Below are 13235 nucleotides of genomic sequence, written 5' to 3' on the forward strand. Positions count from 1 at the left end.
AATACGGTTAAGAACACAAGGACTGGAGCCTGGCCATCTGTTTTGGAGTCCTGACTCTTAATACTTAATAGCTGTGTAACTTTGTTACTTTTTTTTTTTTGAGACGGAGTTTCACTCTTGTTGCCCAGGCTGGAGTGCAATGGCATGATCTCAGCTTATCGCAACCTCCACCTCCCGGGTTCAAGCGATTCTCCTGCCTCAGCCTCCTAAGTAGCTGAGATTACAGGCCTGCGCCACCATGCCCGGCTAATTTTGTATTTTTAGTACAGACGGGCTTTCTCCATGTTGGTCAGGCTGGTCTCGAACTCCTCACCTCAGGTGATCCGCCCACCTCGGCCTCCCAGTGTTGGGATCACAGGCGTAAGCCACTGTGCCCGGCTTACTTTGTTACTCTTAATATCTCTGTGCCTCAGTTCCTAAACTAAAAAAAGGAGATGATAACAGTGTCCACTTCATAGGGCTGAGGATTAACTGATATTGGTAAAGAGCTTAGAATGGTGCCGAGCATGCAGTATGTATGCAGTAATGAATACTATTTGTATCATTATACACATCTCTCACCCTTTCCACCTACTAATATATTGGCACCTTTCCTGGTGGTGGTGTTTTATCCGAATCTGAGATTTTAAGCTCAGATCTTCTAACTCCAAACTGCTACTTCCTGGATGAGTGGCATTTGAGTAAGGTACTAAATCTTTCTCATTTTTCAGTTTTCTCCTCTGTGAGAATGCCATCTTCCTTGCACAAGTCTGAATGACACAACATATATAAAGTTCCTTGCATGTTCCTTAGCATTTAACGAATATATCATATCACCTTTCTGGTTTATTACATGTGATTCTCACAACACACTATAAGACAGATATTTTATAAAGAAGGAAACAGGATCCGGGAAGACTCGCCTGAGGTTGCACAGATTAGCTACATGACAGCGCCAATGTTGGAACGAGGTCTCAGTCCGACTCAAATGTTTTTTTCATGAAATTAAAGCTGCTTTTCTAAAAGCATGAGCCGTAGAACTAAATGAATTCATGCTGTTTATGGCATTCCAATGCCTAAAGAAATGCAAAAACCGGCAAAGTAAATCTACTGCCGTGTTGCCCATTGAAACTAGAACAGAAAGTCAAAATACAAGTTTTGTTAACAGCACTATTAAGTCATAGAGTCGACGACGCGGATGACATGCTAGTAAACAAAACAAAGCGAACAGTTACTCCTTTAGTTCCCCGAGGAAACTGCGGACCGCGTCCCACAGTCCGCAGGGGTACCATAGTCGGGCCTTCCGGGCTGGGCTGGTCCCTGCCGAGGCTACGCAGCCCGGCCACCCCCAGACCTAGAGGAGGCCAACGCCACGCCTGCCCGCCGGACCCTCCCCCTCGTTCATCTCTGGGCCCAGAGCTGCGCCCGCCCGCCCCTCACCTCCGGCTCGGGGCGCTCCGAGGCCATCACACAGCCCTCCCGCGCCGGCCCGGGCCAGTGAGGGTGTTCCGCTCTTGACCCCTGACCTGGCTACCTATGCATCCAGCAGGAACCGGAAGTCGGTGGGAGGGCCGAGTTCCAGTTTTCTGATTGGTGGATGAAGCCTTCTCGTAGGCGTTTGCTGACTGGAAAACCGGAAGTGGAAATCGTTGCAGCCGCCCCGGCCGCCGCAATGCAGGTGAGAGTTGCGTTGGGCGTAGTAGCGGCTGGCAAGCTTCGGGTACAGGGACCGAGAGTGGGCTGGCTAAGGAGAATGAAGAGTTGGGACTGATAAGGGAACGTGGGTTGGGGGGCGAGGCTAATTGGAGAGGGAGCGGCGGAGATGAGAGGTGGGGGTGGAGCTTGCCTGACAGGAGGCAGTCGGGCTGAATCCGGAGGGAGGAGGCAGCACCTATTTGCTTGGTGTGGGAAAGGATTAGGTTGTAATACGGGGAGGCTGAGATGCAGCCCAAGGAAGACGGCTCAAGAAGGTGGTGGGTTGGCTCAGGCCCTGTCCTAAGCTGCTGGATGGAGGCTGTTGGATGCCGATATAGCAGGGGATCTAATTGGAAAGAAGCCCAAGCAGTGAGGGAATTGTGGGCCTCGGTGGCCGAAAGCTAAGCAGCTTATAATCAGAGGCCATGGTGGAACCCAGGATCAAGTTCCTGTCAGGCAGATTTGCAAGACAGTTTTGCATCACTCTTGCCAGCCTGTGCCCTATAGTTGTTAAGGGTGAAGAAATGGAGTAAAACAGGAGACCACCGATGGGAAGGAAATGCTTTGCAGACCCCCAGCATTTTAATTTGTTTGTCCAATGCTTAGAAGCATGTGTGGCTTTTGTTTTTCATTTGTCACTTAGTTTCTTGCAGCTGGTAGTCTCAATAAATGTTAATGGGTTGACCGAGCTTGTGAAAGAGGCACGGGAATATTGACACAGAGATAGATGAGTGCATATTAATTCAGCAAGGAGAAGGTTGAAACAAAATGATGAGACCAGATGGAAAGCTGGAGTCGTTGGTGGGGGGAGGGAAAAGGGAGAGCAGGACTGGTATTCAGAGAAGTCTTCATGAGTAGGCAGATTTCCCAGAGACTGACAAGACAGCCAGGCTCACAGATGCTAGGATGGAGGAAGCTGGAGTGCATGTGCTACAGAGGTACACATGAGAGAATGAGCTCCTGGCATTAGGTCTGTCGAAAATGTCTCAGTGAGGGAGTGTAGGGTGTACCTAACACAGAAAAAAAACCAGGCATAGATTAGGAGGTGATGGGGAAAAGGAATCAGTTGGTGGAAGGACTTGGGGTCAGGCAAACAGGTTGGAAGGTCTCAGGGTTGATGCTATCTATAACCCAAATACCAAAGATAGAAAACAACCTGGCTATCCTATGCCAATGAGATCCTGTGTTACCTGACTGGTGTTGTACACCATCTCCTTGGCTTTTCAGCTCTCCTTTCTATGTGTCATACTCGTTTATCTGGGTAACCAACCTGTTCCTATTGGTGCAGAGAGAGGAGAAGCAGCTTGAGGCATCATTAGATGCACTGCTGAGTCAAGTGGCTGATCTGAAGAACTCACTGGGGAGTTTCATTTGCAAGTTGGAGAACGAGTATGGCCGGCTGACCTGGTAAGAGTTGCCAGGGCAAGCTAGGAAGGGCTTGTGGGTGGGGGGGGGGGGGGGGGGGCCTAGCCTCCTGATGAATAGGACATTTCTAATGATGTAACCATTTATCAGTTTGCAAACATCTTTTGATTTGGAAAGAGCTGGGTTTCCTAACATTTAGCAAGTGGATTCCATGGCAAGGAAGTAGAAAAATGCTGTTTCCTAACCCAAGTTCTTTCTAGCTTTCAATTCTTACCCTTTGACTTCTCTGGTGAGGAGGTCCTCCCACTACAGCTCTATTCGTGCTGGATCTCTTGCCACAGATGTGGCTGAGTCTTTTAGAGCCAACCTACTCTGAAGTGTGGATCCTATTTCCAGGCTGGAAAGGAGGCTTTTACCCGGTTTCTGAAGTTTTAGTTATAACAGTGTAGCCCTGGTTCCTGTTTTGCCACTGTTCCTCACCCCATTCAAACAATGAACTGGGTTTTTTTCTACATCTGTTTCATAAACTGAAACTATGTCCCTCTTTCATAGCCCTGTCATCCCTGTTAGTCTGTTCCCACTTAGGCTAGTCATAGGGCTATGAGACTTTTGGAGGTGAATCCGAGTGTTCCTAGCCTGAAGGAACTAGGACTATTTTACTAAGAACCACCCAGGGAAGGGGTACAACATTCTGACACCTTCTTACCGCCACCAGGCCATCTGTCCTGGACAGCTTTGCCTTGCTTTCTGGACAGTTGAACACTCTGAACAAGGTCTTGAAGCATGAAAAAACACCGCTGTTCCGTAACCAGGTCATCATTCCTCTGGTGTTGTCTCCAGACCGAGATGAAGATCTCATGGTAAGAGGAGAAAAAGAATACAACTTGGGAAATTAAGGGGTTTTTTAGGCTTCTTTAGTATTTAGGGAAATTAAGTTATTAGCTGAGAGCCTAGAAATAATTTTGGAGGCCTTGCTTTTTGTTCTTCTGAAGGCGGGAGAGCCACTCCCAAATAGTGCTGTAATAACCTGAGGGGTATGTCTGATACCTTTCTTCTCCAACATCCGTCTCAAGCCACAAAGTTTGTCCTTTTGTGACTTTGTCTATTCCAGTCTTTGAAGCGTGGTAGACAGTGATAGTTTAATTTGCCCCTAGGTCTGGTAGAGATAGGGATGTGAGAAGACACAAAAAATGAAGGATGGAGTAAAGGAGAGTGTGTACTAGCAAACTAGATATTATGTCTCAGGTTGTATTTTCCTTGAAAATGCACTATTTGCCTGTGGATGGGACTGTATGTCAGGCCAGATAGAATCTTCTTGGAGTACATAGTAGGATCAATAAAATCTGTGTGTTACAGCGGCAGACTGAAGGACGGGTTCCTGTTTTCAGCCATGAGGTAGTCCCTGACCATCTGAGAACCAAGCCTGACCCTGAAGTGGAAGAACAGGAGAAGCAACTGACGACAGATGCTGCCCGCATTGGTGCAGATGCAGCCCAGGTTGGACTGAGTCACTGCCCCATCCCCATCCCATCATGAGAAGCTAGGCATTACCATTCCTGTCTAGTAGGGATGCATAGTTGGTTGCACCTAAGTTGCTTCTGGCAGAACCCAAGGAATAAATTTCTCCATATCATTTCCTAGTTACCCTAATCTCTGCACAAATTTGTGTGTTACAGAAGCAGATCCAGAGCTTGAATAAAATGTGTTCAAACCTTCTGGAGAAAATCAGCAAAGAGGAGCGAGAATCAGAGAGTGGAGGTATGATGGAACTGGTGGCTAAACAGAGAAGGAGAGGTGTATAAGATCACTGGAATGGGAACGGTTGTTTTGGAAGTAGTGAAGTTAGGACACAAGGGTGAACTGCTTTAGGGTTTGTATCCATTCTGTTAGCCTTTTGTATTTAAGGCCAGCACTGAAGCAGGTGGAGGAAATGGGCAAAGTAAGAAGAGAGAATTCTGAGATAGGCTTGGGGGTCCTCTGGCTCTTTTTCTGGGCTGTGAGGGAGTCTAGATGTTGCTGAATTCAGAACTCCAAACCCTGGCACTCATACTGGTCTTCCAGCTGCCACGTTCAGTCCTGCATCAGAAGCATACTTCAGGATCCCCACTTACTTTTTCTTCAGGTCTCCGGCCGAACAAGCAGACCTTTAACCCTACAGACACTAATGCCTTGGTGGCAGCTGTTGCCTTCGGGAAAGGACTATCTAATTGGAGACCTTCAGGCAGCAGTGGTCCTGGCCAGGCAGGCCAGCCAGGAGCTGGGACGATCCTTGCAGGAACCTCAGGATTACAGCAGGTGCAGATGGCAGGAGCTCCAAGCCAGCAGCAGCCAATGCTCAGTGGGGTACAAATGGCTCAGGCAGGTCAACCAGGTAAGGTGGCAGGGGTTGAAATGAAGCTGACTTTGAGCAGGGGAGTGGGAGGGAATAAGCTAGATTATCTGGGCCTCCAGCATCTCTAGACCTAGAGGTTTTCTCTATTTCTCCTTTGCACTGTGACCCAGGAAATAATTTTCAGAAGCAAGAAAATCTCATCTGAGACTCTGCAACAGGCCCCAGTGAGTGAGGAAGAACTTTGAGTAACAGAAACTGCTCTAATTTCTCATCCGCATCTCACATCTCTGTCAACTATCCTTCTATCCCATTTATTCTGGTATTAGATATGTTGTCAGTGTCTCTTGTTAGGTAGAGAAATCAGCAGTCAGATCTTAAGACCATTTGGTAGGTGCATCAGGAATTGACACGCAGGCCAGTTTTCCACTTCTACATGTATTCTTTTCTCTGTATCCTGCCTCTCTTGCTCTTGGCTTCCTGCCTTCTCTCCTACTCATTTTTAGAACAGTCTAGATGCGGGCAGCTAGAAGAGTTATTTCCTCCAAGCTGTCTAGGAAAAGGGACAATTAAAGAGAGATTCTGCACTTATTATGATATAAAAAAAGAAGAAAAACAATGAGAGAACATAGTACTCTTTTACCTGTGACGTTAAATGGGAGTCACACAGGTTTAGCTATCTGTTCTAGGAACGGATGAACAGACTATTCTCCCATGTCACTTCTTTCCTCCTGGACACCTTCAGGGAGACAGCTGGGTGAAGAATCATACTTCTGACCTCTGTCAAACAGGGTCAGATGCCACAGAGGTTCTGAGATGATAAAGGAAGTGACAGAGGGAACCTGAGATACCACATTTTTGATTTGTCATGAAAGTCTTACCTTGCTTAAGATGACTTTTTAATGTTCCTTTCAGGGAAAATGCCAAGTGGAATAAAAACCAACATCAAGTCGGCTTCCATGCATCCCTACCAGCGGTGAGTGTGGCTGGCAACCTCGACTCCCTGGTGCTCTTTGCAGAGTTGGGCAGTGAAATTACCTTTTGCTCAAGGCTCACCTAGATGGGTACAATGAAAAGAACATGGGCTTTCAGCAGCAGACAAATCCCACTTCCACCACTGACTAGCTGTGTGACCTTGGACAAGTGACCTAATTTTTCTGAGCCTGTTTCTCATTTGTAAATGGTGATAATACCTACCTCATAGGGTTGTTGTGAGGATTAAAATGAGGAAATGAATGTAAAGCACTTAGTACAGTATATGAAATAATGGGTATTCAATAAATGATAGTTTCTACAGATCCTTCTCCCCACCACCCTCCACAGTCCTTGATCCAGAACTTACCCTGATCTGATACTGCCTCACATCAATGGTGAGCTGATGGACACAAGATCAAATAAGGCTATGCTTATTTTGTGCTGCCAGAAACTGTAGCAACCTCTGTGTTCTTAGAGGCACACTGTCTTTGCAGGCCCTCCTGCCTGGGTTTCATTCTGGCTATCCCTCTTAAGGTGCAAGGTGAAGAAGCTTCTGGGCCAGAAAGAAAAAAAAAAATGTCCACCTACAGCTCTGGTGAAGCTTGGGCCTGCTCTTCTTTCTATCCTCTAAGGAGCCAACTTGGCTTTTACCTGGCAAATAGTCATAAAGTCCCCTATCCTTTACCCCACCCTATACACACGAGGCTTTCTCAGGAAGTGGCTCTGCCAGGCAGGACTATGTGGGAAAGAGTTTTTCCTTAGCACATGAAAAAGCCCCTTCCCCTGGACTCATGTTTCTTATTTTGGAGGGAGAAGGGAATTGCACTTCACACTGCCATCAGGGTTTAGTTGACCTCATAATGGTGCCCAGTTTCTCGACTTTGGCCAGGATGGCTTTCCTTCATTTCCCTAAGCCTGTGGCCCAAATGGTGGACCAGATTGATGGTGGGAGGGGGCAACCCCCAGTAGCTTTGCCTGCTTTTATAAAGTTGAACAGAGTGAATTTAGACATTCAGGCTAACCTGCCTTTCTTAGTACTCCTTTGTTGGCATGGGCAGGGGTTGAGTCAGCAGAAGTGGACCAAAGGATTCCTCTGAATAAAGTTATTTAAATTGATGTTCACTGGCTCAGGGTTGTCTGACAGTAATTTATGAGAGCACTGCATAGGGATCAGAGGGGCAGTTTCAAGAGTGCTGCAAGGCAGTTCTAATTTGTTCTCCATAAAAAAGTTTCTGTTATCTTTAATTAGCTTTGATCTAAAAATCCTGCAACTTCCCTCCTGCTCATACCTTCCAGCTGCTTTTTTTCTGTTCTCTTCTGTCACACACTGGTACTGTGGCATTTGTTCAGTGCCAAACAAAGTTCTGCCAGGCTGTGGCAGCAAAGGACTGGAAAAGTGGTCCCAGATGTCACATCTGTTACCATTCCATCAAGATGAGGAATGGTATCCACAAAGCTCACTGACCATAATACATAGCAGTAGGGGAGTCTGGTCACCAGCTCTAAGGCAATGCCAGACCTTTCCCCCACTTAAACTGTTCCGGCTCATCCGCCCACTCAGGTGTTCTTTATCTTCTCACCTCTTCCCTTCCCACTGGAAATGTCAGAGTTAACTGGCATATTGGGTAGAATTTGAGCTGTGCTTCTCTGAAATTCCTGGAGCATCTTTCGGTGACTATTGTCCTTTACTCCACCAAAAGATTCCCTCCTATTGAATGGCACCAACCCCAAGTTTTTTTGTGTCCCAGGCAAATACTGACTTCATCCCCACCATACTATTAAAATGGATTCCTTGTCATCCAAGAATGGAAATATCCTCTTGCCCCAACAGGAACATATGCAGGATGTCACCTACCTCTTGTTCCCCTAAGCAAACACTCCTTCCTCTAGAGGGACTCCTCTACATTCATCACTGTAGGAGCACATGTTGTCATTTTTATCCCCCATCCTCAAATCCTCTGGAGTACACAAATCTCAGTAGTGTCTCCCACTTTGGGGTCCATACAGCCTAGTAAATGCCTCAATAGAGAGTATGTATCTCCCACCCCTAACATGTATTCCCTCAGGAGGGAATACATATACAGTTTTCCTTTGAAGAAGGGGACATGACCTATTTACTGGCTCAGATTTAGGATTTGCAAAAGTTGACTATTGGCCTACTCTGGTAACATTCCTCTGTTTTTGACTGCCCTGTTTTGCTTGGAGATCGTACTTTCTCCTATTCTTAGGTACCCTGGAGAAAGAGATTAGGCCATTGTCTCCTAGGTTTGTGTCTAGGATGGAGAAAGAAGCAGCAGCTGTGAAACGTCGAGAGCTTACTACAGGACAGAGTTCATCCTGCTGAAGGCGGAAGCTTATCCAATCAATGTCAGCATAAGGCCCATTGCCTAGGATCTCTCCCTCTCCAGCTCTGCCCTGAGCCTGGGATTCAGTCATTGCTGAACCTCTCTTTCGCTCATTGTGCCAGTCACCCCATTCTGTTCCCCTTCTGGTGTTTATTGCTGCCCTACTTAGCTGGTGTACCTCATTCAACCCTGTCGTTTTTTGGAAAACAGCCAAGATACATAGGTTGTAGCCAAGTGCTCCTTACAACTCCATAATAGGTCCCAGCATTAGGATTGAGCTGGAGGGGGTGTAATTGCCCACCTCCTGTTGTGCTGCCACAGAGAAGAAGCTGAACTCTGCAGGAATGCCCCAGTGCAAGGCTGGTCCCTTTTCCCACCCCCCTCTCACCTCCCCCAGGCAGCTGGAAACAACCTCTCCCTTTGTCTGAGCTTCTTGTACAGAATAATCCTCCTTATGGACAATGTATTCTCTGTGCCCTGTGGACACAGGAGCTGTGTAAGCTGATCCCAGCACCAGGCAGGACGGAGGCTGAGTCCTTCCAAACGCCCACCCTGGGTCAGCTCCTGATTACTGTCCAGATGAACTACGAAGGAGTGTACATTCTCTTCCATCTGCCTTTCCTATCTGCTCCAGAATTAGGGGAATAGCCTACTGAAGTTTAGCATTGGGCCAGGAGTAGGAACAGGGGCTGTGGTCCTTTTCTGTTCAGTCTTGAGGGTTCACAGTGCCTGCTGATGGAGGCTCGATGTGGCTCTTGCCTGGAAACCTCAAATACATGAGGACTAACCCTTGGAAAGGGCTTGCCACTGTGCAGATGGGGCTTTATGATTGGAACAGAAGGCAAACTCCAACCCATCTGACGGGACCATGGTGCCCCATCACTTCAGCATGTGTTTTGTCCCACAAGACAAAGTTCCTTTCTTCTTCCCTTTAACTTCTATCTCTTTTTTTTTGAGCTCCATGTGTCACTGAGGCAGCTCTTGGGTTCCTGTTATGGTCTCTCAATGAGTCACATGCCATTTGGACGTGGCAGCTTCCCTAAGTACATCGTGGACAAGGCACCTCACTTCCCTAAGCCTCAGTTTTCTCACTTGGTGATCCCAGTGATCCTTTTTAGGTCTAAAGTCTGTGGCAATGATTTTCAAACCCATTTATCCCCAGGCATTTTGTTTTGTTTTGTTTTCCTTGGTGCATGACTGTTACATAAATAGGCCAAAATTTTCCTAGATCAGCCCCCAAGTCCCTCAAACTCTTATAAACTGTTCCTGAAGTTCCCTCGCTGTCACCTACACCTTAACATACCAACATCCTTCTAGACCACAACCTTGAAACTGTTTTCTAAAACATCTTTCTCTAAGTGAAGATTCATCAAAGAGATGGTAAGTTACCACAAAGTTATCACAAGTTACAAGTTCTGACATACCTTGTGTGTTAGAAGTCACCCTCCCCCTCTCAGACATCTCTCTCTCCTTGGGCAAGATACATGTACCAAAGAGACTCCTCCCTATAGGCAATAAATTATACTTTTTCCACATGAAGATAACCTTTCCTACTGAAATATAAAGTGCCTTGGGATGCTCGTCTTCCTGTGTTTTCTCTGCCATTCCACTGCTTTCCCTAATTCTCACCCTAATTTCCCTAGTTTGTGGTCATTTTGATTCTTCATCTTTTCTTGCCCACATTCCTCATGTAGATATCCTTTGTTCATTTTTTTTTTTGAGACAGCGTCTCACTCTGTCATCCAGGCTTGAGTGCAGTGGCACAATCACCTCTCACTGTGATCCTGCAACTCAAGTGATCCTCTAGGCTCAGGTGATCCTCCCACCTCTCAGCCTCCCAAGTAGCTGGGACCACAGGCATGTGCCACCATGCCCAGCTAATTTTTAAATTATTATTATTTTTAATGGAGACAGGGTCTCTATGTTGCCCTGGCTGGTCTCAAATTCCTGAGCTCAAGTGATCCTCCGACCTCAGCCTCCCAAAGTGCTGGGATTACAGGTGTGAGCCACCACACCCAGTCTATCCTTCATTTTTTTTGCCAATTTCTCTGGGCTACATTTCATGGCCTTAGATAGTGGCATTTTAGTGTCTCTTCCATGTTAAAAGATCCTTCTTGACCCTACATCACCTCTCACTGACTCACTTGCAGCCATGCTCTTGAAACAAAGTGCTTAGAATCACTGTTTCTTTTACCTCCCATTCACTTTTCAACCCCTGTGTTTGGGCTTCTACTTCTACCATTCCTCTGAAACTCAGAGATCACTGTTGACCTAATGGCTAAATCCAGAGTTTTTTCAGTCCTCATAGTAATGTATCTGCAGCATTTAATGCTGACCATTTCCTTTAGTCTTTTTCTCCCCCATGGCTTCTATGGCACATGCTCTCCTTGTTCATCCCCCTCTCTGGCCGTTCCTTCTCTGCAGCTTTTGGACTTTTATACTTCTGCCTGCTTCTTAAATGTTATTCTCTTAACCCGCTTTTCTTCTTGTTCTACCTGCTTTCTGTGAACACCACTTTTATGTGCATAATTTAAGTGAGTTTTATTTTCAGCTCAGACCTCTTTGCTGAGCTGCAGATTCCTGGTGGATAGCTCTACCTATATGATCCACAGCTGGTTGAATGTCTAAATCCAGTTATTCTAGCCTACACACCTGTTTCTCTTCTAAGCCAGGAATATGGAAACCATTCTAAACTATTCTCCCTCTGGATCTCCAACCCCCTCATACCTAATCAGATACTAAATCCTACCAATTCTGTCTCCTCAGCGTCCAGCCACCCTGTCCTACAGTTTAGGCTCTGGGCCTCTCTTACTAAAAGTATTGTTCAGACTCCATATCTCTAGCCGTGCCCACTCTAACTCGTCTTCCAAAAGGCCATAGATAGGTCTTTCTAAACTGCAGATCTGATCACATTACTCCCCTGATTAAAATCCTTTATCTCCAGTCCTGCCCACTTTAACTTGTCTTCCAAAAGGCTGCCAGATAGGTCTTTCTGAACTGCAGATCTGATCACATTATTCCTTTGATTAAAAGCCTTTTGATAGTTTACTCCCCATGTAGGGTGGGTGTGCCAGACATACTGAAAATCACAAGATAAAATCTTCCTGGAATGTTCATTTTAAGGGTAATTTAAAACAGAATACACATTTAACATGTATTATTATTTTATTATTTTGAGACACGGTCTGTCTCACTGTCACCCAGGCTAGAGTGCAGTGACACGATCTTGGCTCACTGCAACCTCCACCTCTCAGGCTCAAGCGATCCTCCCACTTCAGTCTCCCAAGTAGCTGGGACTAGAGACACGCGCCACCATACCTGGCTAATTTTTGTATTTTTGGTAGAGATGGGGGTATATGGACAACATACCTGGTGGGCGGGTTGGTAGGGGTGGGTGTGCCAGGCATACTGAAAATTACAAGGTAAAATCATCCTGGAATGTTCATTTTACTTAAGAGTAATTTAAAACAGAGAACATTTAGCATGCATTATTATTTTATTTTGAAACACGGTCTCATTGTGTCATACAGGTTAGAGTGCAGTGGTGCGACCTTGGCTCACTGCAACCTCCATCTCCCGGCTCAAGTGATCCTCCCACTTCAGCCCCCAAGTAGCTGTGACTACAGGCATGCGCCACCATACCACGCTAATTTTTTAATTTTTGGTAGAGATTGGTTTCGCCACATTGCCCAAGCTGGTCTCAAACTCCTGAGCTCAAGTGATCCTCCTGCCTCAGCCTCCCAAAGTGCTGGGATTATAGTAGGCATGAGCCACCACACCCAGCCAGCATGCATGCATTATTAAGAGAAAATAGTCTTCAAAGAATTCCTACTAGTCTGAACAGCTTCAGACTAAGCCACCAGATTCCCTAGGGATATTTATTTACTCTTTTTGGCCATTACATTTACTTCATTGGAAAAGCTTAAAAAATAGCTCAGATTTTCTGGAAAGGCAAGTAAGATTCTGTGTGATGCAGCCCCCTGCCTCCTTCTTATTGTCATGCCACCCACTCAATTCCCAAGCCATCCACATTGCTTGCAGTTTCCTGAATGTGACAGCTCTTTCAAACCTCCATTCCTTTATTCCCACTGTTCCCTCTGCATGGAACACTTTGCCCTATCATTCTGTCTGATGAATACCCAATCATCTTTCAAAAATCAGCTCACAAGTCACCCCACTCTCGCCGGTGCAGTGGCTCACGCCTGTCATCCCAGTACTTTGGGAGGCTGAGGCGTGAGGACTGCGTGAGCCCAGGAGTTCGAGACCAGCCTGGACAGCACAGGAAGACCCTGTCTCTACTAAAAAATTAGCCAGGTGTGGTGGCACACACCTGTGGTCCCAGCCATTTGGGAGGCTGAGGTGAGAGGATCGCTTGGGCCTGGGAGGTCAAGGCTGCAGTGAGCTGTGATTGTGCCGCTGCACTCCAGCCTGGGCAACAGAGCCAGACCTTGTCTCAAGAAAAAAAAAAGTCACCCCTGTGTGAAGTTGTGAAGTTTTCCAGTAACCCACAACTCAATACCAGTCCCACCAGGTAAGATTAATTACCT

General features: G+C 46.5%; 2 protein-coding genes across 11 annotated transcripts in view; one reads left to right on the top strand and one right to left on the bottom strand.

The window, feature by feature from the left end:
- The window catches only part of SZT2 (SZT2 subunit of KICSTOR complex), a 64070-nt gene extending 62537 nt beyond the window's left edge, over positions 1-1533 (bottom strand). For 7 of the 8 annotated variants that reach the window (XR_010124773.1, XM_063657025.1, XM_063657031.1 and 4 more), the window contains exon 1: positions 1420-1533. Coding sequence is in view for 6 of the 8 variants with exons in the window: in XM_063657025.1 (XP_063513095.1) it covers positions 1420-1446 (27 nt within the window). In the remaining 2 variants the exon portion in view is untranslated. The remainder of the gene's footprint in view (positions 1-1419) is intronic. The other variant, XM_063657030.1, reaches the window with a different exon arrangement.
- MED8 (mediator complex subunit 8) lies at positions 1180-13219 on the top strand. Of its 3 annotated transcripts, XM_063657050.1 has the most exons (8): positions 1495-1657; positions 2963-3081; positions 3755-3899; positions 4396-4536; positions 4716-4797; positions 5162-5410; positions 6284-6344; positions 12219-13219. In XM_063657050.1, exons 1-8 carry the CDS (start codon positions 1577-1579, stop codon positions 12490-12492), a joined length of 1152 nt encoding a protein of 383 aa, XP_063513120.1. In that variant the 5' UTR covers positions 1495-1576; the 3' UTR covers positions 12493-13219. The 3 variants fall into 3 exon arrangements, with proteins under 3 accessions (XP_054347535.1, XP_063513120.1, XP_054347543.1); XM_054491560.1 differs by lacking the exon at positions 12219-13219 and having other exon boundaries at positions 1180-1657; positions 6284-7459; XM_054491568.1 differs by lacking the exon at positions 12219-13219 and having other exon boundaries at positions 2902-3081; positions 6284-7459.
- Positions 13220-13235: the final 16 nt, after the last annotated feature.

The sequence above is a fragment of the Pongo pygmaeus genome, chromosome 1, assembly GCF_028885625.2.
Source record: "Pongo pygmaeus isolate AG05252 chromosome 1, NHGRI_mPonPyg2-v2.0_pri, whole genome shotgun sequence".
NCBI classification, from domain to species: domain Eukaryota; kingdom Metazoa; phylum Chordata; class Mammalia; order Primates; family Hominidae; genus Pongo; species Pongo pygmaeus.

What these genes read in the sequence shown, in the direction of transcription:
- MED8 (XM_063657050.1), top strand. Translation starts at nt 1,577, where the DNA reads ATGAAGCCTTCTCGTAGGCGTTTGCTGACTGGAAAACCGGAAGTGGAA. An exon ending in GAGTATGGCCGGCTGACCTG is followed by an intron (nt 3,082 to 3,754) that starts GTAAGAGTTGCC and finishes TACCGCCACCAG; the next exon opens with GCCATCTGTCCTGGACAGCT. An exon ending in ACCGAGATGAAGATCTCATG is followed by an intron (nt 3,900 to 4,395) that starts GTAAGAGGAGAA and finishes TGTGTGTTACAG; the next exon opens with CGGCAGACTGAAGGACGGGT.